Here is a 27,799-nt window from a genome sequence, read left to right as displayed (position 1 = left end):
TGTCAACTTTTTTAAAGGTAGACCCTTCAGGCAAAATTGCAATTTTGGGCTCTTTTTGCTTCCATAACTGGTCCACTTTCAGACAATCGGAAAGATTTATTTGACTTCTTTGTCTATTTACGTCTGTAGATTTCTCCTAAATTCACCAAACTATATGAACACTTTTTGTTTTGACCGACCAAGTAGTTCAGTGTTTACTTTCAGTGTTTACTTTATCAATGGATTATTGATAAATGTCTTTATGAGATTTATTTTGCATATATAACCTAGATGAATAAGACAAAACAACACACAAAACGTTTTTTTCTGTATTTCCTATGTTTGCATTACCAATTTGTTAAAGAAATACACATTATTATTTCAAATTGAGAGTATTTTTAGTCCTATATTTGAGCTTTTAGCTTAGGGAAAACTCAGAGATGCTGGATGAATACAACCAACCCGCCAAATCTCAGAAAACATACAACAAAAGAACAAAACAAGCATGTAGAGGGAGCATTTTGTTTCAAAATCATCAATTTCTCAGACGCATATTTCTCACAGATTAACGTCTCTTTCTTTTTTTTGTTCTGATGTATTTGAAGCTCACATCGGTAGGAAATTAATAGAAATCGTGTCTAACAGTCACATTTCTCAGACTTTAAATCATCATCAACGTACCTGTGAACTGCCTTCTCTTTGTCCGTCTCCGTTCTCGCTGGCGGCGGTGAGATCCTCCACCAGAACGGCGGGGAAAACGCCGACGATGCCGTTGAACTCCCCCTCCCAGAAGCCGTCGTCCTCGTGGGTCTCTCGGCTCAGGATGCGGATGATGGCGCCTTCTGGAAACGAGAGCTCGTCGTCCGTTTGTGCCGCGTAGTCGTACAGCGCCTTCGCAAACGACACTGAAACAGAAAGGAGGACATGTTGAGAAATCCCTGATTGAAATATAAACAAGTCTCTGTGAGGATTTATTGAAGTAGAGGTGTTCCTCACCACTGGAGTCTCCGTTGACGGAGCCGGTTGGTAGCTCGGTTTCCGGTTCGGTGGAGTTGCTGGAGGAGTGGGATCGGGCGTCCAGCGCGGCCAGAGCCTGCAGCATGCTGAGGAGGCTGTTGGAGGAAGGAAGCTGAAGGTATTTCTCAGGGACGTAGCCGACCTGCCCGCTGCGGTTCCTGGCCTGGAAATGCAGAAAATATAAACTCATGACGACGAGGGATGGATGAAAAGTTCTTAGTAACAAAAAACGCAACAACTTGCCTGAGGAAAAAAGTTCCTGCAGGTCGAAAACGCTGAAATCTGTGGCTACGATTTCAACGTGTGGATATAAATGTAAAGTACCTTGACCCAGTCCTCCATGTCTCCATCATCTATGACCTCTAAGATTTCCTGCTCCTCGATGGTCAGTTCATCCGGCTGAGACGACTGGAAACACAGAAAGAGATCAGGTTGCATGACGGTGAAAAGAAACAAGATAAATGTCCAATCAGCCACCAACCGTCAATTCATAACTCTGTTAATTGACGGTTTATAGAGAAGTTATTTACAACAGCAGCTCCACTGAAGGCCAAAGGTGTTTGTATTCTGCTGGTACCTTGTAGGAGTAGAGCACTTTGCAGGTGAGGGGATAGTTTTTCAAAGTACTGGATGGACTGGAGCTGCTGTCGTCCAACACTTCCCCACTGTCCTCCATCTCCTCCTCGTCCTCTCGCTCCAAATCTGCCGTCCCCTGCAGATAAATGAACAGACATTGCACTTATTCTTAATCACGCTGGATCCCTCTCATTGTAACGTGTTCAAAATGATGCATGTTTGTGGGGTCTTACAGAGAGCGAAGGATCATGGGTATTGAGGTTGTTCCAGCGTTCGTTCTCCAGCTCCTCCATCACCTGGTTCATCGCGCTCTTCAGCCACGTTTCAACAGCAACACCCGCCTGCCTCAGCAAGTCCAGACGGGCCTCTGCTTTCACTTTGACTGTCTGAGAAATAAGAAAAAAATGAACAAACAAAGATCAGATATTGTGTTAAGAGAAGACGGGTAAATGCTGGAAATATTCTAAGCAGCTTGTAAGAAGTCTAGTCAAGATGGAAAGCTGATAATTGTGATTGACATATATGATATGGAATCGTTGAATCAGAGGATAACAGCTCAAGAGAAGCGATGTCGTGAGAAGTGGGATGAATGGACGTTGTTTACATTTCTAGGATAAGAAACCCTGAATATGTCTCAGGAATGATCAGGTTTTTGAGGGAACAGAACAATCCGGATAGGGATCGTCTGTGATGAAATGGCAATCAAAATATGTGGTCTTAAGTACTTTAAAAGTATTTACTCTCCATCTATTTGTACATCTGAGGCAATTTAGCTCAATTTAGTCGAGTCAATTTAAATTATAAAGCCCAATATTACACATCCCCTTTAACCAGCAGGGGGAGCACTGGGGCCACTTTAAGTTTAAACTCAATCAAACACACACACAGACACACACACACACACACAGCACACACACACACACACACACACGCACAGACACACACACACACACACACACACACACACACACACACAGACAGACACACACACACACACACACACACACACACACACACACACACACACACACACACACACACACACACACACACACACACACACACACCTCTGCCCTCCGTAGACTCTGCCTGGCGACCTCCATCTTGGTCTCCAGCTCGCTGTTGTTCTGCTCCAATGATTCCTGCGTCCCGTATCCCTCCAGAGCCTAAAAACAAACAACAACAAACAAACACAGGATGGAAACTGTTGATCAATAAAACCATTAATTAATTGAGTTTGATCGAGCTTCACTGGAGAGAGAGAGAGAGAGAGAGAGAGAGAGAGAGAGAGTGAGAGTGACTAATTTCCTGTTTAATGGAAACAGTTTGATCTGGTTTACTGGACAAACGTCACTGATTGTTGGCAGTTGCTTATCTTCAGCTATTGACTTTCACAATAAAAGCAGTAAAAGGGATGAAGGTGAAGTGATGATGAAGAGGATGATGATGATGAGGTCTTATCCTGCGCTGTGTTGCTTCATCACAAGGTGAATGATTTAATGATCTTCAGGTTCATTATTATCAAACTGACCTTCGTTGTTGCTTTAAGTAAAAGGCCAAATAAGAGTTTAGAAGATAAAAAAATTCACATTGTTTTTACATACTGATATGTTTCAGACATTTTCATTTTTTTTTACATTTACTCGTATGCTTTGCATATTATTTCAAACATTGTTTTGTCGAAAAAAGTTTATTTATAAAAAAGTTAGTCGTTAACATAACTTTGTTACAATACTATATTTTGTACATTAAGGTTGACTGGTCCTCTCTAACCTCCCACATAACAGATATATATCCATAAACCTGCTTTAAAATCATATAAGAAACATTGATAAAGAAACTCTTTTTTTATCTGTGAAGCTTTCCTGGTTGATTAAAGGTTAAAAGCCCTTTAAAACCATTTTATGTAACACAATAAAACACATTATTGTTTCCTCTATCACAGTTATCTTCCTGGTGTGTCGTTTTGCCAGCGCACACAGAATATTATGACGTGTAAAATAACTGATTAACTGATTTATAGCGTTACAACTTCCTTGTGTAACCAAAAGGACAACGTTGTGTTCTTTACTGCTTTTTAATAGAAAAGCTGCAGGAACAATGTGCATGAAAGGTGCACATTTGATTTAGTGAGGACTGCCTGTGGAGGAAGTTGATCTGGTTCTCACCCGCTGAGTGTGGATGACGCTCTTGTACTCTCGGGCCACGCGGCTCGCCCATTTCCTGGCCTCTTTATCCAGACTGTGCTCCTCCGACGTTCCACTCTCCTTCTGCAGCTCCATCACCTTCAAATACAGAAAGAGAGAGAAGAGATTATAACAACATTTAACCAAGACATCAGAGATACTGAGCAGGATATCAAACTGATGGTATATGAGGGCTGATGCTGATCCATCATTAGATATATACCCAAAGAGCCAAATAATCACTTGTCTTTATTGGGTAAAATTCTTTATGTTGGTTGTTGTAGTCTGAACATGCTGCGGCCGATGAATTTCGCTACTTTTTTTTAATCTTAATTTGTTCATTTTTCATGTACTCAAACGCAGTCAAAGTTGATGGACAATGTTTTCCTGATGTCTGATTTTTAATGTTAAGGTGTCGGACATATGATCTCCCCAAAATGTTTATTTCTTTGCCACCGTTTACATGCCTAACGATGCAAATTCAAAAAACGTACCACAGGATTGCACCAGTGTTCTTTTTTTCTCTTGTTTTTCTTGCCTTGCAAAAGAGGATACAACTGCGTTTGGTTGTTTTGAACTTTGCAGACTAAGAAGCCTCGGAAGAAAGAGCGACTACACCCTACCACCAAAACAAAAAACGTTTGGAAATGAGAGGTAGTTTGTCCAAATAATACATTTCCTGCACATTACCTAACATAGGAACACAATTAATTCCTTGTGAAATTTATGTTTCCAAAATAAAAACTTGCCCAAAGCAATGACCCAACAGAAGACCTTTAAAAGGACCTTGTGGTTTCCCAAATGCCAAACAGAGAAAACAGAGTTTAACCTTTTTCTGAACAATTTCCTCTTTACATATTACATGGACCTTGTCTTAAAGGTCTCTGTAGGAAGGACACACACAGGAGTGGAGCTGGATTAGAGCATTAACCAGTGTTCATTCAGGTTAAGTCTGCAGGCTGCATTCAGGTTAAACATCCTCATCATCATCAAGGAAACATATTCATCTTACATTTATTTATGGACCCAAAAGTCCAAACCCAGCAGGCTCTCAATTATGTAAGAGGGAGGGATAAGAAAAATATATATTTACACTGAGACACATTGAAGAGCCAACAGCTTCACTCGGTCCATGAAGGCGTGTTGGTAGGTCAAATAAAAACCTCACATCTTGCCTCAAAGAACCACACAAACCCTGATGTTTACTGGGGATGTTTCCTTTAGCTGTAAATGTTTGGCAATCACACTTTACTGTAGCCAAAATATATAAAATCCATCCAATCTATGTCTGTAACATTGCTGATATAATGTCACTTCAACTTCCTCAAAAAAAGATGGATTTCTATTTCAGGGTTAAGAGATTACGCCGTTCCTACAAGTGTCTTAAAGCTGCATTCTCTCTGCTGTCCATCAGGGGGCGACTCCTCTGGTTGTATAGAAGTCTATGAGAAAATGACTCTACTTCTCTCTTGATTTATTCCCTCAGTAAACATTGTAAACATGAGTTTATGGTCTCAATCTCTAGTTTCAAGTCTTCTTCAATACAGCATGATGTTCATTTAGTAAATGATGCTCCATTTAGAGTCAAACAGACCATAAAGCAGGGTCCCTTTAGGGCGGGGCTACACACTGATTGACAGGTTTCTACCAGAGCGTTGTCCGGTATGGGAGGTTTTATTTTCCAATCATACAACTTTAACCCTTTCACATTGTGTTTTCACTTAGTAAAAGCCAAAAATAAGAGAGAACAAGTGTGGTCCAAGAACACAACAGATTAAGCAAGAAATAATATTTGTTATAATAATAATAATAATAATAATAATAATAATAATTTGATAATACTTTGAGAACTTGAGACCAATGCAAGCAAGACAATAAAATTATAAAAATGTACTAAAATATAATTGAACGCTATAATAACAATAGTAGCGGTAAAACAGCATGAAATAAAAAATAGATTCGACAGGTGAAGTGGAAAAATAAAGCATTTCATTTTCCGATTTGACTTTTTATTCTTTTAAGATTGAAACGAATCCCTAAAATGTGAGTTAGGAGGTTTCCACATGACAACAGCGGTGTGTGCCTGCAGAGGAAAGGCTCGGGTGGGGAGGGTCAGTGCACTCTGATGAGGCCCACTCACAATGCCTCCTTTTCACAGACGGCCCGTTCACAGAGTCCGGCCCACCTCCTGCCCCTCCCTCCCAGTTCAGCTCTATCCCTTACCGGATCCCTCTGTCTGGTGCAAGTGGTATGGGAGGGAGGGAGGCAGGCAGGGAGGCAGGGAGGCAGGGAGGCTCTCCACCACTAATGTTTTCTTTAGGAACAGGCTGCTGCTTGTTTGACTTCCAACGAAAACAACGCCAGTATTTGCAGTTTGAACAAATTGTCCAGTGTTGTCCAGTGGAGCGGAGGACCAGAGCGAAAAAAGGAGGACGGCCTCGGAAAGACGTGTGCGACATGGACCGAGATACATTACATTCATTTACAGCAGCCAACAAAACACCTCTGGCAGATTTGTGCACCAGGGTTGTCTCAAAAGTCTGTAAAAATCTGGACTTTTACGCTGATATTTAATGTTTAATAGAAAGCAAAAAGTGCTCTAAATTACATGTGCAAAGCCGTAATGCAGACCAGATTGCACCATGACTCAGGTTGGATTTGATGCTTTGGGATACAACATTTTACACACTACACTTTTATAGCCCCACGTGTTTTGGGGCAACACAGCTGTGAGAGCAGATTTTGATAAGATCACAGCAGGAGATTCAGACAGAGAGCAACATAAAAACCAGTGCAGCACCAACGGGCTGCTGGCAAATAATAAAACACAATCCAGGAAGTCCAGTTAAAGTTATAAATCCAGCAATTAGCAGGATTATCAGATGCCAAAACACTTAATAGCTGTTTACAGTATTAAAAAAAACACGAAGAAGGATTTTACAACTTTTACAAAGGATTTTTTCCCCGCAGCTATCTTTGTCGGTGCCAGAGCAGCGTTCATGTTGCTGTGCACGTGGCTCCACTGTATGAGCCACCAGCAATATTTAAATATGACTGCAATAAAGTCTTGATAAAGACGAGCAAATACTGAACGTGTGCAGATGGTCAAAGTTCATGTCCTGTTGTGCACAAGGCCATTTAAAGATTCCTGTGATGCTGCTTGTTGAAGTGTCGCCATCAGAGAGTCTATATCATTTCATATTTGACAGTAAATAAAGTTGTTGTGAGTACAAAAGGTCAGGTCAAATTAAGAGTAGGGTTTATCTGCTGTCGGGTTTTTCCATTTTTGTCGATTCTAATATGGAACGAGATCCTAAATGACGAATTCTTTCCACAAGATATCAGTTTCTTAATAATCTGGGTTCCTGTGCCGACTAAATATATTTTTGCTTTGTTGCTCAGTAGATTGGAGAACAAGGCTTTCCACGCTAAACTTTCCAATTACATAGAGGGTGTCATATATAAAGATGGTGCTTGGTCAATACTAAGATACTAATGTTTAGCAGGTATAGTGTACACCATGTTCACCTTATTAAATGTGCTTGTTAGCATGCTAACATTTGCTAATTGTATTAAACACAAAGTACAGTTGAGGCTGATGGGAATGTCATTAGTTTAGCAGGATTTGTCGCCATAAACTAAAGTATTGGACGAATCAAAACCAAAATATGTGGCAATCCAATCAATAGTCGTTGAGGTATCTCACTCAAAACCACAAAAGTCAGGCGATGAATAGAGTCAGCATGATTCATCCTCTGGGGATGATGAATGTCTAAACCAAATGTGTCCAGTAGATGTCAAGATATTTCACTAGATAACTAGAAAACTCTGCTGGTGGCACTCGAGGAAAAGTCTGGTGATCACTAAAGTCAGTAGAATTCATCCCCATAAATGTTCACTGTGTTAAAATTCATAGCAATCCATTTGATAATTGTTGAGATAACTCAGTCTGGACTAAGTGTTGGAATAAACAACACGTGACAACGGTCGTCACGTTCTGAATCTAAATCAAGTGCTGAAGCCATCTGCTGTGAAACTTGACCCACTCTGACATCAGGATGCTCCGTGAATGACTCGTTCCACTTGAACAGTTTTTTTAGAACCTATTTTGAACAAATTAAACTGTCATCCATTGTGCTTCTAACAGATTGCACCACAACTGCTCCAGTTTGTTTTCACTGTAGTGGAGGTTGGGATCCTCCAAAAGGGGCTGCAAGATAAACCGGCTGTGAGGGGATAAATGTGAACTGAGGGGGAAAAAAACATATTTCTTCTGCACAAAATTACAATCAAAATGTTGAATCTCTATTAGTTAAGATTTTTATTGTACAAAAATAAATAGATTTAGCATTTTGAATCCTCTAGAATGAATTTAAACCCGAACATTTTGAGGGAAAATCCCATCACCCGAGCTGCTCTTGATTTACAGAAGAAAAAAAAAAATACAGTATAAAGAAATATTCTCCTTTTTTAGCAGTACAAGATATACGTTCTAAAATGAATAGTATTAGTGTGGATGTGGCCTCAGATGTGAGGGTTTAGCTAGCGCATTATGTTTCAAATCATTGTGATTCAAAGATGAATAGCTGATATCCTAGAGTAAACATGTGCTGTGATCCTGATGTTTGTATCCATTATTTACTCCAGGCCGCCATCTGTTTCCCACATCTTTGTTTACAGAGAGACGAGATATCAAAAAGATATTTTTGGCAAACCAAGAGCCAAACTTTGAAAAGATTTATTTTGTCCTAAGCTAATGACTGTGTCTGGCTTTTAACATGAACGAATGTTTCAGTACAATGGATGTTTTGAGAGTGCATTTGTGCCATTTGCTTTTCTTTTTTTTTTGACATTTTAATGCATTTGTGCAGTCAGAAGTTATATCTCAGACATAAACAGTCTATTTTAACAAGTGTGTTATAGGGCATTCACGATTCACGAATGTAGTCAACTAGTCGATTAACTTCAGGAGATTTATCATGTTTTTTTTACCCAATACGATCGAAAAGGTCTCAAATACAACAAGTGAAAAGGTTAAATATTACTTATACTACTCCGTGAAACCCCCAGAGTGTTTCCTTTGTTGCTCATCCAACTTCTCTTTTCTTCAAATGAATCAACTTCCATGTTAAAATATAGTCTGCAGACCAAAGTATCACATCAACCAGTAGTGCAGTAATAAAAACGTCATGATTTACCGTATCGGAGTCGATCGGCTGGAAAGAGAAGTCGGGGGCTTGTTGAAACATGAGGTTCTTCTGCACAAACAGCTGCTGGTGAAACTCCTGCAGAACCTACGAGTGTTTAAAGGGAGAAGATGAAATATATGTTTAAGTTTAGAAAGACATGAAGCACAACTCATAATTCAAAGATAAAAAAAACCTCTTAGTGGATTTTTCTTTTCCGTGCAACTTTATACTTTTTTTGCAATATGTTACTCGTCTTTTTCATGTTCTTTTTTTCCCTAAGGCCTTCTAGTTTTATAGCGGTGAGAGCCTTAAAAAGTGGGGCTAAGCAAAAAGATTGACCTGTATGTGATGTCCCATAGTAAAATGTAACATTATCTGTAAAAGTTTAGTTCAATACTGAGATTCATGCGTTTAGTTTTCCCAGATTTGGTCATGCTGGGCAGTGAAATTGATCTTGCCAGCATATTTCGAACACTTAAACACAACATAATAAAATAATCAATAACAACATATTCATGAGCAGCTCATCTTGTCGAATCTAAATGTGAGATCACATGAGTTCTGCTTTAGGGGAGTCATGTTGACACAGGAAGCCCTGTTGAAAACCGCTGCTTCCCTCTTTAACGGGTTTGTTCATATTCTGGCAGAAACAAAATGTGACTCCGGCTCCAGAACAGAAAGGTGAACCTGAACAAAGCCGACTGAAAGAGGCCAACGACGGCTCGAGTGCCCGTAAACAGAGCAGCGCCGAGGTAACTCACACCTTCCAATCAATTAGCGGTTGATGAGCCGGTCGAGTTCGGCTCCTCTAAAGACACCGGTGTCCTGAAAACATCAGAGACGGTCTGAGAATAATCTTATTGATCGCCATCGGCTAAAATAAACCTGATCAAAAGCCAAACCTTTCTTTAAGAAACTACAATATTTAGTCCACTAAATGCACTTAGAAATTCAGGGCTTAAAAAGGGTTCTTCTTTCTGAAGGACTGAGGTTCTACACAGAACCACTTGCATCTAAAGAATATTTTTATTCAAGGGCTCTTTGTACCATTAAGAACCCTTTTCATTCGTTTCAATAACCTTTTTGGGCAAACGGATTGTTGAAAGCATGGGTGTTAAAGGATCCTCCAAGACCAAACCTCCAAAAACTGTGATTGAGAATCATGATCGACCCTGGGTGAGTTGGAGATGCAACCCTTGAAATATAAAAGGATTCTCTGTAAACCCTCTCAGTGAGTTCTCGATGAGACCCTTGAAATATAAAAGGATTCTCTGTAAATCCCCTGAGTGGGTTCTAAAAAGAAACCCTTGGAATATAAAAGAGTTCTCGGTAGAACACCCTGGGGTGGTTCTTGAAGAGGCCCTTTGAATATAAAAAGGTTCTCCGTAAACCCCCTGGGTGTGTTCTAAATGAGACCCTTGAAACATAAAAGGGTTCTCAGTAGAATTCCCTGGGTGGGTTCTAGATGAAACACATGGAATCTAAAAGGGATCTTGGTAGAACACCCTGAGCGGGTTCTAGATGAAACTCTAGACTCTAAACTCAACGGTGTAATCATTACACCATTGAGTTTAGAGCCGCATTCCAGGTTCTCTGATGGGGACAAGAAGAAGAACTCTATATGGTTCTAGTTAGAACCTTTATTTCTCAGAGTGTTAAGTTGCATCTGCCATGTTTATATTAATTTTTTTACAAAATATACTGAACATTTTTTGTACAAACATTTCTTTTAGGATGAATTTATATCTACTCTATCAAAGTTTCATGTGGTGTCAGGACAGCTCAGACTCGGTAAATGCCGATACCGAATATTAAAAGGATGAGATACAAAATCAAAGTTCTGGTCGTCCGTCGGGTTTGAAGACTCACCCCGTTGGAGCTGTTTAGGAGCTGGCTGAAGGTGTCGTGGACCGCCTGGTAACTTTCCAGCTCAGTCTGACACAGCGAGACCAGATAATCTTTCACCTGCTCGTAGATTCTTCCATCCAAGACCTGCAGACGAATATACAGTTTCACGTTACAGTACAGGTTAACCTTTGACCTTCACATCCATCCATTCAGAGTGTGGTCCTCACCTTGATGCAGTCCATGAGGTCTGTGTCGTAGTAGCGCTGCTGGTGAGCGCTAGCGGCTGCTAGCATGAGAAGGTAGTCGTTTCTGGCGTGCGTGGCTTTGGAGTTGCACTCGCTCCTCTTGGCTTTCAGCTGGAAGGTAAAAGAGTCCAAAATGTCACAAAAAATGTGGAGCAGTTTTGGATTTCTTGTGATGTAAAGATCTCTTACCTTTACACTCGCCCTCTGAAGACTGGATCTGGACTGGAAGAGACTTAGCTTGGACCTGAACAGAAGAAAGAGTGACTCATCAACAGTGTTTCATTATTGTTTATAGTTGTGGTTTTGCATTTGAGCAGCATATATATATATATATTTTATTATGATGAGGACGGCATCTTAGCGAGGGGACTATCACTATCACTAGATGCCACTAATGCTACACGCTGTCCCTTTAAATGTAATATAAACGAAACCAGAATTCCAGAAATCTTGACTTCCCCTGCAAGATTTCTCCTGGAGAACACAGATTTCTTGTGTTCGGGTAACCAGGTTTCTGATCTGCTTTTTGCAAGCATGCATTTGCATAAATAAGACTTAAAAAAGGGAAAGACATAAATACATGTAGATATGTGTTCTTGTATTTACAATAACTCCATCTTATGTCTGAACGATTAAAGGTAGTAATGTAAAGAAGCCTTGTTTAATCTAAGAGAGTCAGTTTCAACCACTGAATATTTGACCAATTGTAAAATTCTGACAAATTCAAAGTTATGCTGACACATAAACAAAAAGAAGATAAATGATAAAAACAAGAGAGGAAGCTACAGTTAAAATGAAAAAGCCATGCTTCCAAAATCTGGTCAGTTTAAGGGGAGAAATTTGACTACTAGCCTGCTGTACGTTTACACAGATTCACAGTAACCAGGTTGAAAACATTTTCTCTGAGTAACCCGTTTTCTTAAATGCATGTAAACACTCTGATTGAAATGAGACCATCTACAGCTGCAACAAATACCAAAGAAATGAAGATGGTGTGGGTATTTAGCGAGAAAAGTAACATAAATGTCCTTCACCGCAGAGATTAAATTAGCCAACTTGACTTCTTTGCACCTCAATGACCTCCAGTCTCTCTACAGACTATGAAGAATGTGTCTGTGTACACATCAGGCCAGAAGAAAGTAGTATTTGTAGTATTAGAACGAGTGCCAACCCAGCTGCTGAGCCTTTTCCGACGGCTGAACCTCACCGAGCTGCTCCTCGGCTCTATAATAAACTTCCCTGATGGGCAAAAATGTCTGCAATGTGAGTCAAAGTGCCAGCTGCTCATATTATGCCAGGACAAAATGTTGAGACGAGACTGAATATTAGTTGCTTGTTGATAAAACTAACAACGATCAGTCTGCCGACGTGCAAAGTTTGAGACTTGTTAAAATTCCTCTGCCGAGAAAGGAAAGTTTCTCTGTGCGAACTTTAACAAGATATATATATATATATATATATATATATATATATATATATATATATATATATAAATAAAAGAGAAGATTTACATTATTGTCCCACAGAGAAATTTGTCTTTGGCTCCAAGCCGCTGCATCAAACATCACACTTGCCAGCGTCATTACGCACATAAATGCTTAGAATAAAGATCATACAAACACTCACATGTCAATTGTGTGACAGTACTTCTTTAAATAATAAAAAGGAGATGATAAATAATCAGGTCACAATATTATAGGCCCCAATGAAATCACATCATATAAAAGTACTTGCTGATATTTGATATTTTGATGGAGGATGGAATTAATACATTTTTGTACCTCAAAGTACCTTTGAGAACCTTTTAAGCTCTATACAAATAACTGTGTATTTATTAGATTCTGCATTTTTCAATGAGGGAGAAAGAGTTTGTGTTATTCCTGAACAAATAAAGAAGGTAATTGATCTTATTGGAAAAACCCTTTTGCATATTACAGTACTTTTTGGTCTCAAAACATGTCTGGAAGGGATCTTTTACCAATTTGGTCTTTGAAAATATTGTGAAAAAATGGCCGTCACAATAAGCCAAAACCCAAAAGTGACGTTTCCAAATCAGTTGTTTAGTCTGAAAACACAAAAGATATTCATCCTACTATGATGTCCAGAAGAAGAAGAAACAAATCCTCACATATGAGAAGCTACAACCATGAAAATGTTTTTGTCTTTTGGTTAAAAAAATGACTGAAACGATTCAGACATCAAAATATCTGCCGGGTATCTTGAAGATTTGTTTGTGTGATGCATTTGTTTTTAGTTACTTCCAGAGACTGTTTTATAAGCCAATACTCATTCCTGGTATTGTTTCTTCAGTAAGTATATTTGAAGATCTTATAAACCTTTTAAAAACACATAACTAGAATCTACCAATCAAAGCAGAGTAACTTGGTTCATACTTGGCGTCCAGCTCGGCCTTCTCTCTGACAGCCTGAGCCATCGTCTCAGCCTCCTGGTACTTCTTCCTGCTCTTCGTCAGCTCCTTCACCGACTCCTGCAGCTCAGCTTGAACCACCGTCAGCTGTTCGATACACTGATGACGGCAGGATTAGGAGACACGCAAAAAGAGAGAAAACACAAGAGAGAGCTTTACACGTAGGGAAATTATGATTCCTGAAAAATTATGCAAATTCCTGTGTGGTGAGTAACGTAATGAATGCATGTGGGATATATATAGTATATTTAAAAGGAGAGTGTGAAGAAGAGCAGCATTGTTGGCTGCAGAAAGAGGAACAAGGCCGGCAGAAATCTGAGTTTCAGATCAGATATTTCATATGATAAGAACTGCTGCAACTTCTGCCCTCATACGGGAGGTTGTTTATGGCACTGTTTATCAGTATGACTCTGGTTGTTCATGTTTAGTTTCCGTTGACCAGAGGGCAAAGGCCACGTCTGTAAGTTTGACGTGCATTACCTTCCTCAGCTGCTGCTCCTTCTGCAGTCTGCCCGTCTTGGCCGGGTCGGCGACCTGGACTTTGTAGTTGTCACAGGCGCTGATTCTGGACTGTGTGACCTGAACCGTGCCCTCCAAATAGGACCTCCACACACAATACATGTTCCTAAAAACAAAACAAAAGACCAAAAGTACATGTGGATTACTTCAAACCCTCTAGAATCACTTTTTTGCTGGAAATTCTTTGGAGTAATTTCTCCATTCAGGCCTCGATGTGATCACATTTGTATGTGACAATGATTCTGCTGTGTTAGCGGGGAGGTATCCTGCATCAAAACAAATGTTTCAAAATTTCTTTAAACATGCAACAACAAAAGAAATGTGCATTACGTCACATGACAAACTACACAGGAAGTAAGAGGACATCAAAGTAAAAACAACATGTGAAGCTGCAACTAACTATTCCTTTCCTTGTTGATTAATAGGCTGAATGTGTTTTTCCTTTTTCTAGAAAATAGAGAATTCATTTCCCACGACCAAAGGGGATGTGGTATATGAATATATAGAAGATATAGATAGTTCACTATCATGTATGACAAACAAAAACAGAAAATCCTCACATTTAGGAGCTGGAAACAGCAAATGTTTTTTTTTTAAACTAGAATAAATGCCTTGTGGTTGTACGTCTCCACAAACCAGACAAGTTGCAGTTTAAGTCCATATCTGTCCATTTTATCCTGTTAGACATTTGTGTGAAACTGTCTTAATTAGCATATGAATTCCTGACTTTTGGTCTTTTTGTGAGGTCACAGTGACCTTTGACCTCCAAATTCTAATCTGTTCATCCTTAAGTCCAAGTGGACATTTCTGTCAAATTTGAAGAAATTCCTGAGAAAACACGTTTAGTCATTTAGTCATGAACAATCATGACTAAACGACAAATAGTTGCCAATTAATCAATTAATCAACTATTTGTTACAGCTCTACTAAAGTGTGTGTGTGGGGGAAAAGTGCTTCTCACCTTCACTCCCTAAATAAATATGATCTAATTTTGGGGAAAACTAAAAAGGGATTTCAGAGAGAAGCAGACAGAAGGGTCTACAATATGTGTTTGATGAAATATCCAGGATGTCAAACTGATTCAGCAGTAAAAACAGGTAAAAAGATAAAGACAGAAGTTAAAGCTACAGATCAGAGTGTAAAAGTGAACCATCACATCATCTGGAGATCCAGACAGGTGACAATGAAATTAAGGAACAACACGGTTCCTCTTTATTCACTGTTACAATCATTTACAAGCAAAAGCTGCATGTGCACACATTCAGTATACTTCAGTAGCTAGCAAACCAGCCTGAACAGGAAGAACATATAAAACCATTGATGAGAGTCTATGGAGCAGAGACGTTTAGTTGTCAGAGCTGGTAGATGCTACGCTATGATTGGCCAGACTGTGTTTGAGGGGCGGGACTTAGTGAAAGGGTCAATATTATTATTACATATAATGTGAGGCGGTTGTTACCTGTGGTCGGCTTGTTCTTCAGTAAGACTCTCCGGCCATTCCCTCTTCAGATACTGATTTGCCAACTTCTGGAGGGCCTGGAAGAGAGGAGACAAAAGCAGGGGATGACCTTTCACCTTTGACACCAGCACATATTTCCTGCGTCTCATCTTCACAAAGGACACGCTCTGACCTTCTCCCATAAACCAACCGGCAGACAGAGTGTTGAGACAGAAGCAATAACAACTTTATTTAAAGTTAATGTGATTCAACAGTGCGTGGACTCGTTCACCTGTAAACCAGTCTAGAGGTTGGCTCACTTGCTGGTTTTTACGCTGACGTAGGCTCATATTTTTGGGAAGAAAAATGTAATTCATTCAGACCACATTCCCCCCCTGGGGATATATTAGGTTCCTCCACCTCGGCCAACAGTGAGGTTGAGCTTTGAAGAACAGAAATAGCAGGAATGAGTTAAAAAAAAAGAAATAGGTATGAGGATGTGTTTGGTATGTCAGAGACATTAAACCAGAAAGAGAGCGTGAATATTTTTGTTCAGATGATCTAAATGAGATTGATTCATAATTTACTCTTTAGTAAATTTTTAGAGCAAATTATCATAATTATTATCATGCTGCTAGTTAGAAAGACTCATAAAAGCTACAGCTAATTAGCTTAATTGGACTTTTTTTTCTTTTGTTCTCAGTATAAAATAACTGTTTGGGTTCTTATGTTTCAGACGAAACCGTAACATTCAACATTTGGCTGGAACAAAATTAATCTTTACTATAATTACTTGGCTTACACCACAATGAAGAAAACAATTAACCCGATAGACAGACTGGCAGCGTGTAGTAGAAAGATGCAGACATTCACACAGCTATTGTGTTGCATTATGGGAGTTGTAGGATGCAGCAGTTTTGGAGCTTGACCAGTGCTGCAGAACAAAAGTTGGGATTTACCGAATTCTGCTGCATCGATTTCTTTAAATCTGTCTCTTTACACATGTGTGTCTGTTATGTAAACGGGTTTTACAATAACCAGGTTAATGCAGTGAATGTTTGACTCATTCTCTTGTTTCTTTTCATACAATTGGACTTCCAGAGGATTCTCCCCTTGATGGTTAGTAGAGAAAATGCAGGTTTTAAGACACTGTGATACTGGCTTCACTCTGCAGAACTGGAGGTTGTTGCCTGAATAAAACAGAGGTTGACAAACTGCATAATTTGCAAGAGAAAAAAAGGAATAAAACGCAATCTGTGTTATCTCAAAACTCTGCAAAATCAAAAAGAGACACTATTTTTGACATGTTTTTGGTGGCTTTGTGATTTTCTTGCGTTAGCGCCCATCAAGGAAATGAGCTCCGTCCATCGTTCCTCTGTCCGCTGTGAAAAGACCGGCCCTGTCACGCAGCCCTGAGGGGAAAAGGACCAGGCCTGAACTCGTTGGTCCTGGTGATCTCCGTGCCAAAGCTCCCAAAAAGCCGCTACAAACCCGACCATTGTGGGACTCAGATAGAGACCGAGAGAGCCTAGCGGACACGCCTGAATAGTGTGATTGGAACAAGTGGAGGAGGAGGAGGAGGAGGAGGAGGGGGATGCGAGGACGAGGCAGAGGAAGAGCCACACAGAGGAGGACATTTTATCACCACGGTGTGATTTGAATAGCAATCGGCTAAAGGCTAAAGCAGCTTGCAGGTGTAAGAGAACCCAGAAAAAAATGGCGGAGAAAAGAGAAGAGATTTAATAAAAAGAGGAGGGTGAAACCAAAAGAGGACGAAGTGTTCCAGAGACACTCTGACCCACTTTGATTCAACCAGTGGCAGCGGGTGTCTAATTGATCGCATAACTAACAGGCAGCTCAACCCGGACACACAGAGGACACCTTTCAAACTGAGGCACACAATGAAGACGTTTTATTCATTTTACGGCTCAAAGTAAACCATTATTTTCCAATTAATCAATTAATTGTTTTGTCCACATGAAGGAAAATTGAAAAAGAAATGGTGACATCTTCAGATTTGTTGTTTTGTCCAATCAACAGCGTAAAATTCAAACAGGAAAAAGCGGGTAGCAGCAAATGTTTTGGCCTTTTTCATTAATTTAATCAATTATTTGAATATCTGGTCAATTGATTCATCTTCTCATCTCTAATAGCAGATATCATCATATTGACCACCTAAAATGACTATTATCACAGCATTTAAACTATATTCCCCTCCACTACACACTTTCATTGGTGTCTCCAATTAATGATTGTTTTCATAATTGATCGTTGCGTTTCTCAATTAATCAATGAATTGTTTGGTCCCACAAATGTCCCAAAAAAAAAAACCGCCAAAGATGACTGATGTCACAATATAAATTTTTGTCGGAGGAAATATCACAGTTTTACTGTTTTTCAACATTGTAAACCAGAATATTTCTACTAGACCTATAACCAATGAACTTAAATATTTATTATTATCATCAACTTAAGTCATCTAATAGTGGTGTTTTGCATAAAAACATACATTCAAATGATTAGGAAATAAAAGATTGTATTTTTACTGATAGAAAATCGTGGCATTAGTAGTTTTATTGATGCATTATAAGCTGCTAATAGCGAGTGTTAGGAAGTTAAACAGCTCATAATTCACGCTCTAATATCTTTTCGTGAATCTGTGAAACATCTTCAAACAACTGGATTTTACAAGATTAGATTTAAACGCATCATGATAACTTTATGATTGACTTTCTGATAGCATATTTGTACTTATTCTAGGCCGATGCAACCAGCGGTAAAACTTTTTTTCATACTATGATGGTTAAACTGTGTAATGAATCCGTGGGTCACATGACTCCCTGGTCATTCAATGTATCCAAAATACTCCCACACTTTCAATTTAAGACACTTTTAGCGGATATATGGCTGCAGATCTTCTTCTTAATGCTTCAAGAGAGTGTCACAGCTCTTACACACAAAACAAACCGGCACACACATCGTCCCGTGACTCGTAAAAAGAATATTCACCACACACACACACACACACACACACACACACACACACACACACACACACACACACACACACACACACACACACACTAACAAAGTGTCTCTCGAGACTCGTTTTAACAGAGCAACAACGCAAGACTCGGGACACCATAGATCTTCCTCAATTCTAACAGTTATGAAACTGTGCTTTAAATATTCGTGGTTAACCTAAACCCCCATCCCTACATCAAATATTCACATACTATCAGAAAAACAGAATACATTCACACCTGAGAAGCTGGAACCAGTGAATTTTGGGCATTTTAGCTAAATAGTTGCTGAATAATTCTCTGTTGATCGATCTTAGTTGTGCATTCTCCACATTTTAATAAAACGACATTGAAACACATCCAGCTTTACTAATAACTGCTGCTCAGGGCTGATTAAACACATGAAGACAGAACTGTGTTGCATTGCTCGGCTCTGACGAAATCTGACTTTCATAACAATGGTATGACTCGGGCATGCATATCCAATAAAACACACATGCACAGGGTTACAAAAGCTATTCCTGCAGGCTGATGTTGACCCTCCACGGGATCACAAACATGCCTCAGTTTCACTCCTTTTTTTAACACATTCTCACTGACTATGTCATCATAGTTCAATACGTTTTTTGTGTAAAGCACATTTTACTATACCTAAAAAATGCTCCGCATAGATGTTGAGTACATTGATGTTTCTGCTATCAGACAAGTTTTTTATAGTAGTACTTTCTGAGGTTTTCTTCAGGTACTTCTGGCTCTCTCTCCTTGTTCGTAAATCTTTTATGCAAGGTGACATGATAACCCAGCCAAGCAATATAAATAATGTACAAACAGGCGTCAGAGATTTTCAACCGCAGACCGTAAAGAAACATGTTGTTTCACCTTTAAGCTTCTCTAGATTGGAGTGTTTGACTGGCTCTGTAGATCAGTTTAAGCTGGAAGTTTAACTCCATTGTGTGTTAACTCAAACTACACTGGGCTTGACATTAAGACTTTCTCTGAGTATTGCCTACCCGTCCAAAATTGAGAATGTCGGCCTATTAATAAATAAATTAAATCATCAGAATGAGTACAATTGGACATAAAAACTATAGTCATCTATATTGGTTATTTGCATAAAAACATTGAATTAAAAGGATTAGGAAATAAACGATTGTATCTTTATTTAAATGTTTCATTTGATTAATCATGTTTTTGTGGCATAACTAGTTATAATGATGGTCACTGTGATTATTCTGAGCAACATGATGGGAATAAAACACCCAATTAGGTGTTCAAAAGTGTTGCTATGCCGTTAGCTCTGTTATCTAGCCAAGCAGGACTGTGCTACAAAGAGGCTGCTAACAGCTAACACTAACTAGCTCTCCTCTTGAAGATTTCAACTGATGTGTTATTCTCAGTGTAGTATTTTCAAGGCTCGGCATTCGAAACTGAATGCTCAAACTTATCCCAATAAAGTTTAATTCAAACAAGACTACTGCCTCCCCAACATATTGCTAAAGAGAGAGAAAGGCAACACTACTCTGTGCAATTCTACTCTAAGTAAAAAGATAAAAAGGAAAATATGGAGCTGTAGATGTCTGGAAGATGCAGACAAAATGTCTCTCTGTTCTGCAGGAATGTTCAGTTTTATATCACATCAGTGTCAGTCAAGACGTAATTATTAGCAACAGCATGTAAAGTATTACTCCAGTACAGAAGAAACCTCTGATCGTGATCACATCTGTACACGTCTAATTGGGCACTATAAGCCAACGATTATGACCAATATTTGGGGGCTTTCTTTACTTCTCGTGCAGATTTCTATCTTATTGCGTTTGTATATTTATAACAGGAACATGAAGTAATGAAACGGACAATTTCACTATTTACTGGCTTGCCCATTCTTCTGCTCGCATGGCTTTAGATAATGACGGTTTTTGGGGTTCTCCGTTTCATTGCAGCATTATGAACTGTTGTTGAATTCATAAGAAAACTTCCATATTTTATAAACTCTTTACAGTGTAAAACTCTCAATTTGTAAGGTACTTAAAGCTGTCATATGAATGTAGCAGAGCAGAAGTAGAAAGTGGCATGAAAAGAAAATATGGAAGTACAAGTACCTCAAAAAGTACTTAAGTACTGCACAGACTCAACTACTGGTTGAGTCTATTTGGCTCATTTAAGAGCAGCCGTTCACAACAAGGTCAGGACCAGACGCTCATGAGCAAACAGACATGTAAGGTTGCTGGTTGGATAACGACAGACGTGCCCCTTCTCTTCACATCCGAGGTGGACATTCCTCACAGCGCTGCAAAAACCTGAACACGGCCAAAAGAGGCAAGAAAGGAGATTCTTCAGACGAAGGACTGACGTCTTTCAGGAAACAACACAGCGAGGAGGAAACGAGCCGGCGGATCACTTCTGGATGTCGTTTCTCTCGTTCTGTTGTGGTGTTTTCTTTTTTTCCCCTCTATGTCTGGTTAGCTTTCATGAGCCAGGAGAACAAAGAGCTTTCTTAGGGACCACATCCTCAACCCCGACTTTGTCATATGGCGCTGTGAAAGCTAAACTGTATTTATAGCGACACAAATGAGAAGGCAGAGCAGCGATGATGTTAACGAGCTTCAGAGACGACGAGGATTTACTCACCTGGGCGTAGTCTCTCTCTACAGCCGCCCTCTTTTGGCTGAAGGTCCTAAAGAGGAGAAACAATGAACATAAATGATCTTGAAATCACAATTTATGACCAAACAATAACCAATACATCTAGCACAACAAAAGGTAATTGCTATTATATAGTCACATATACAGTATGGGTATATTTTCCCCAATATTTCACATGTTCATGATCTTAAAATAAAGATTAGTTTCTTAATTTAACTTTTATAATTGATTATCTCAGTCCAGTCTTGATTGAGGAGGTTTTTTGCAAGCAGACAAAATCCAAAAATAGGTGGCGACGACCCAGTAAAGACTGTGCTGGTTAATCAAAGTGAATTATCACGTAGCCAAAACAATCCGAGAAGAAAAGGTCTTGACGACAGAGAGAGAACTTCTTGTCAGAAGAAGATTTGGATTACAATCTGTTGAAATGTTTTTGAAAGACTGGCTGTCGAACGCCGTAACAGAACATCTCTGTTTCAATGTAATCAATGACAGAAAATAGGTCAATTTGTATTACATGAGTTGCAAGAACATGTTGCTCTGCTAACTCTGCAATCTGTAAACGCCTCATTACGGCAGCACAACCACGTAGCTCTTTGTCAAAACGGCAGCAATACAGCAACGAGTCGAGTTTACTTTCTGTCCCCTAAAAAGTGTGCTATATTAGGATTATCAACACCTGTTTCTAGTATTAGTAATCACTTTAAATAGATTTTTTTAAGTGTTTCTCCATCGTCAAGCCAGCCCAAAACTCCACATTTCTATCCGTCATCTGTCTGTCTACACTGATTGTTTTTTATTTTTCCTGCCATTTTCACCATCTCCTCCTCCGCTGCCTCCCTCTTCCCGTGGTGCTTAACATGGGATATTTCTAATGATGCAGTCAAAAGTCTCCACTAAACTGAAAGTCTTGGGTCAGTGCTCTGCAAAATGTGTTGTTTTTAGTCAGATTTATTTTGGCTTTTATTGCCTTTTCACTCTGCATGTCCATGAGATGTTTTGGTTTCTTGGAGATCAACAAAAAGTGAGCTGCTAGATGTTTCTAAAAGCTGAAAATGCTGAGCTTGTTTCCACAAATAATCCTTAAATGTGCTGAGTAAAAGCAAAGGTTTGTCAGTAAATATTGTTTTCATTCTGGTGTTTGACTGTCTCCGGCTTGATTTACAATAACAGGAACAAGGTGGATGAAAACTCACGTTAGATTTATACAAAAAAGTCTAAGAAAAGAAGCGAGGTCAGTGCCCTGGGAAAAAACAAAAAACCTTGACTGCAGCAGAATCCTCATTAAGTCATTAAACATGTTGAGACTCGACTGCGATGCTCCACCCTGACTCTAAACAACCGGGCCTACTTCCTGGGAGCTTCCCTCTCTTCCGCCAGCTCCCCCTCTCTTCCACGTAAACCCCCCCGTCACACTCACTTCCCGTCCTTTTCCCCCAAACAGAGCTTTTGCTGACAAGCTGACGCGATTTCCAGTTTGCTGAATCATTTCTCGTCAGAGATCAGGGAGTGACCTCTGTGAATTCTGTACCAGTCGAGTTTTGCATTGTTTCAGTATAAACCGATGTTACGGAGCCTCGCACGATGGAACGGTTCAGGGCAGTCAGAACATCTGGCAGCTCTCTTTTGACCTTAACTTCCAGCTGTTAGGAGGTTCAGAGCTCTGCCACCGACCACAGACAGGAAGTGGGGAGCCAGTGGGCTGTCAACTCAACCCAGCACTAAGGCTAAAAAACAACACCACAACCTTTGGCTCTTCAACCTTTAAAGTGCCCACGCATCTGAACACAAGACCGTCCGGTGTTTACTTGGACTGATTCAACAATCTTAAACACATCTTTGGGTTGACGTTGCAGATAGATGTTAAACAAGGATTGTCAAACAATCCTCAAGGACACGGAAATTAAACATTTCCCCATATACGTACGAAATTGAAAAAAAGGCTAGAGTTGATAAAATCTTCAACTGCGTAAGAAACAAACTGCTTCATAGTGTAGGAGGATACTACTAACTGTTTGGCTTGTAATTGGACGTTTGGATAAACAGGTTTAAGCTTTTCATTAAGAGTTAGAGAATGTTTCAACATAGAGGGCAAAATGACATTATTGGCCCAAATATAACACGATACGTTTCAGGAAAATACATGTTTCAGTTATTCAAGAGAAAAGGCCTCATAGATAAGGACTCTTTGTTAGTATCTCTGGAGAACTTTCCCAACAGAACAAGTTTGAAAGTGTTTTGTTTTTTGTCTAGAAGGTGCAGATTTTTCAAATGTATTTGTGTGGATATAAAAACAGAACTAGCAACCTGTCAATCACTGTGTAGCCCCGCCCGAAAGCATACATTACATTACATTACAGTCATTTAGCAGACGCTTTTATCCAAAGCGACTTACGGGAAGTACCCTGCTTTATGGTCTGTTTGACTCTAAATGGAGCATCATTTACTAAATGAACATCATGCTGTATTGAAGAAGACTTGAAACTAGAGATTGAGACCATAAACTCATGTTTACAATGTTTACTGAGGGAATAAATCAAGAGAGAAGTAGAGTCATTTTCTCATAGACTTCTACACAACCAGAGGAGTCGCCCCCTGATGGTCAGTTGAGAGAATGCAGCTTTATGACACTTCTGCATTGGCTTCACATTTCAGAACCGGAGGTTACAACCTGGGATTAAACACAGGTTGTGTACGCAGAATTGTTTACGAAGGTCTGTTTTGAAAAATAGACCTTATTCGTGTAAACAATGCCTCATGGTCAGAGTGAGCATAAAGATACTCTGCAGACCACCTCGTCTACAGTTTGACCTCCGACTGCTCACCTCAGGTCCTCCAGGAGGTCACACTCTGTCTGGTGTTTGATTTGTAATCTGCTCATCTGCTCTGCATGAGTGTGTTTCAGCTCCTGGGTGACCCGGACCTGCAGGAGGAAGAACAGATAGTTTATTAAGAGAGAGAATCTTTTTTCTTCAGCTCGTACAGAAAGACAACGAGGTTTTCTCCACTTTGTGTTTTGCTAAATATATCTCATATGTAAACCAACAACTCAAGAGCCCAGCTTCGATTCAGCGGCGCTCACAGCTTGTGTTGGTGAAAACTAGCTGTGCTCATTATCACGCAGCAGCTCCAGCCAGGTGAGAGTCGGCCTCTCTGGGCTTCTAATTGGCCGTTAGATTAATTATGAAGAGCACGGACCAGGTCTCATTACTGGGTGTTTTTTTCCATCCTTACTTCAATTATGAGCCAGATTAAAGTTCAATAACCGCAACCACAATGAAGATGTAAACATTTATAGCCAACCAATGTGAGGATATAATTAATTCTTTGTCACATTTTTTTCAGTTTTGGACTATTAGTCATATTAACAAGCAATGTTAATAAGTCACCTTTGACTTTTGGAATTGGATGGAGAAAATAATGAGCAAATTAACTGATGACTTCCCTACTATGTCTGCAAAACTCAGCAGCAAGTCCATTTGTTTCCTACTGAAGACTTCATAAATCTTTAAAACAGGTCACAAATATTTAGTTCAATTTGCTTAACCAGCTGTTCACTGTAGCTTTAAGCAAACATCCCTATGAAAGGAGGAAATAGTGCATTTGTTGGGGACTATTTTCAGCGGTGGATTCATCCTCATCTCGCGCTCTGGTGAGTATTTGTGGCAGCAGGACATTTTTTTAATAAACTATAGTGTCAACATGTCATCCAGTGCAATTGTGTGGCTAACTGACATATTTTTACTTATTAGTCAAAGGGAAATATGTTTATTATGTGAAGTATGAAACAACTAGTCAGTTAATAGATCAAATTTAATAATAATTTTCATATAAAAATATTCACAAGAAACATTTATTAGATGTAAGGATCTGCTGCTGCTGGGTTTTTTGTGACACTAAATCTTCATAACCCTGAATCAGTCATGACACAACCTTGGTCAATTATAAGATATATATTATTTAAGTGTGTGCGTATTTTCATTTAAACTTGTGAACTTACATTCTTTAGGCTTTCGACTCTTGGTAAAGATATTTGATGACATCTGATCGCAGCTTTCTGATGTTTTATAAACCAAACCTACTAAACTAATCGGTTCATCGGAAAAACAATCATCAGATTAATGATGAAAGTAATCCTCAATTAAGTGGCTTAGTACCTGATTAAGTGATTAGAAGGATCAATGGCCTGATCGGTGTCTAAAATTAATTCACAACAAATCCAGTGGATCTCTCCAATAACAGAAGGTAGAACCAACCAGCTGGCAAAATGTTGTGTTAATTAACACTATTAATCTCCCCAGAGACCCGGCCACACCTGAAATTGAACCACCACCTGTGTGAAATATATAGTACAGTAGAAGTAATTACTCAATTAGTTGCTCAAAAGAAAAACAAACAGAATCTATTTTGCTGATCAAAGAATCATTAAAGTAATTTCTCAAGCAAAATGTTTCAATCGAGAGGATGTGGTGCTTTTCTGTGGATTTATTTTGGTTTTCAGATAAACAGGCTATTTAAAAACATGCTCCATCTTTAATTAATCAAAAACACAATAGCAGACTATCAGATAAGGAAACACTTTGTCTGTGGTTTTTACTAAATTTAAACACAAGGACCAAGCAGGATGTAAAACTATTTCCTACCTGAAGGCATTTCTTCTAATCACAAAAACAAACACCATAATCAATGTGAGGAAAAACTTTTCATTCTGTATAATCTGCTGGAATATTTCTAATACTTCTAGAAAGCAATCGTACAAAATGAAGTTAGTGAAAGTGAGCTTAACGTATTATCAAGGTGAGAGTCGGGGTTTAATGTCTTCTGATTGCATTCCTGATAACTGCTTTAATGTATTTATGACAAAGTTTAAAGTTCATTTATTGCAACTTAAATGAAGATGTTCATATTGAAAACTGTGGATGTTAACACAAATCATCATTTATCAACATGTCAGCCAAGTCAGAGCGCTTTAACTTCATGATATTCTCAAGAAGCTGATCATTTAAAATAAATTCTGAACAAACATCAATTTTAAGTATTGCCTCACCCTTCATAGAGGTCAATTGAACTATACAGAGAAATCCATTAAAACATATGTTTGCAACTTAAGTTATCAAACAATAAACAAGGAAAACCTTCATTTATTTGACTCCAGCTAAAAGCATTCTAGTTGCAAAATGTTCTGGGGTTGAACTCAAGTCTCTGTGCAGCTGAGCCATGTTATTGAAATATGATCCCACATGAAAAACATTTCTTTAAAGACTTTAAAGAGATTTATTTATCCAACTAACACGCTTTAAACACAACTTCACTCTTAAACTAGCTCGGTTATTTATAATTAAAGCAACAAAAATGATTGTTTTTCTTATTTTCCACTGAGAGAAAACCAAACTACTTGCAAAAAATCTGCCATTTTAATGTTGCATACATCCAAATGCACCTAAATGACAAAGCTTAGTTTAACTTAACTTCCTTTTTGTACAAATATGGATCCACTCTGAAAATCGGCGTGGACAAAGAACGGAAACACATTAAATTTAAGGTGAAATCTTAACTTTTTTGCTTTGCATGCTGTCTCCATAATCTCTCTCCACAGAGATCAAAGCTTCATATTTACTTGAATGTTTTTGTGCATTGTTTGCATTGAAAAAAACAGCTCATATGTTGCACATTTTCAATGCATTTCTGCAGGATCAGGGAGGGATCAGGGCTATTCTCCATAAAAAAAAAAAGGGAAAAAAAGTGGCACATGGGAGTTTTTTGGGGGTTTTTTGTTTTTTTTACAAGTTTTTCTTCCTTAGTTTCTATTTAAATAAGTTATTTAACTCCCAAAACAAGAAACTAGTTCACATTAAAGAAATAAAAACAACATTTTCCAACCATTAAATGTGCAACACGACGCTTTCGACGGCTGCAGAGGGAGAAACTCACCTTTCTCGGTGGGGGTTGCATCCTTATTTCTTGACATAAAAACTTTAAAGAAGTTTAAAAGTTTGTTTTGGAAAAAGTTTCTGCAAGAGTTTGGAGCTAAAGAGAAGCAGGAGAAGCTGTGTTTCTGCCCGGGTCAAGCGGCCATAGCGGGTCCGGTGAGAGGGTAAGCTGAGTCCCGTTGAAAACACTGTGGCCCCAGGGAGCAGAAAACACATGTGTCAAGCCAGCTGGAGAGCACCCACGTGGTTCCGGGTAGGCTTTTCAAAATAAGACCACTGAAGGCTGGATATGGGATGCTGTTTCCGTGAGAAGAATCTTCAGAATAAAAGAGATGTTTTTTATTTGAAAGATTATTTTAAAAGAATAAAGAAAAGTCTGATTTTTTTATGTATATCATAAAAAAGACCTTGTCCGAATTATGAAAAAATTTAAAATTATTTAAAATATAAAAATAAAACCTTTTTTTTTTTATAAAAGACTAAAAAAAATCTGTATATTATAAAAAATAAAATAAAAATCTGCATATTCAGAATAAAAGTGAGATATCTACAAACTCTAAAACCTTTTTTTTATTTAAAAGACTATTTAAAAGAATAAAGAAAAGTCTGATTTTTTTATGTATATCAAAAAATAAGACCTTGTCTGAATATGAAATTATAAAAACTAAAGAAATTTTATGCATATCAAAAAAAGACCTTGTCCGAATTATAAAAACTAAAAAATTATAAAAAAAAAAAAAAAAATCTGTATATTCAGAATAAAAGCGAGATATCTACA

At 38.8% G+C, this 27,799-nt stretch overlaps 1 protein-coding gene across 1 annotated transcript in view; it reads right to left on the bottom strand.

Annotated features, from left to right (window-relative positions):
* LOC129113599 (F-BAR and double SH3 domains protein 2-like) overlaps positions 1-27,222 on the bottom strand; it is a 30,137-nt gene extending 2,915 nt beyond the window's left edge. Inside the window, exons 1-17 of the mRNA XM_054625992.1 lie at positions 27,023-27,222; positions 23,917-24,014; positions 21,077-21,122; positions 15,447-15,523; positions 13,949-14,093; positions 13,434-13,567; positions 11,230-11,284; positions 11,023-11,151; positions 10,817-10,939; positions 8,957-9,052; positions 3,741-3,857; positions 2,640-2,738; positions 1,806-1,958; positions 1,574-1,708; positions 1,321-1,404; positions 976-1,159; positions 661-884 (exon numbers count right to left, since the gene is read on the bottom strand). Of these exons, the coding sequence (XP_054481967.1) occupies positions 661-884; positions 976-1,159; positions 1,321-1,404; positions 1,574-1,708; positions 1,806-1,958; positions 2,640-2,738; positions 3,741-3,857; positions 8,957-9,052; positions 10,817-10,939; positions 11,023-11,151; positions 11,230-11,284; positions 13,434-13,567; positions 13,949-14,093; positions 15,447-15,523; positions 21,077-21,122; positions 23,917-24,014; positions 27,023-27,043 (1,920 nt within the window). The 5' untranslated portion in view covers positions 27,044-27,222. The remainder of the gene's footprint in view (positions 1-660; positions 885-975; positions 1,160-1,320; positions 1,405-1,573; positions 1,709-1,805; positions 1,959-2,639; positions 2,739-3,740; positions 3,858-8,956; positions 9,053-10,816; positions 10,940-11,022; positions 11,152-11,229; positions 11,285-13,433; positions 13,568-13,948; positions 14,094-15,446; positions 15,524-21,076; positions 21,123-23,916; positions 24,015-27,022) is intronic.
* Between the last annotated feature and the right edge of the window lie 577 nt (positions 27,223-27,799).

Source organism: Anoplopoma fimbria, chromosome 24 (assembly GCF_027596085.1).
Source record: "Anoplopoma fimbria isolate UVic2021 breed Golden Eagle Sablefish chromosome 24, Afim_UVic_2022, whole genome shotgun sequence".
NCBI lineage: Eukaryota > Metazoa > Chordata > Actinopteri > Perciformes > Anoplopomatidae > Anoplopoma > Anoplopoma fimbria.
This window is presented reverse-complemented; position numbering and strand designations above follow the sequence as displayed.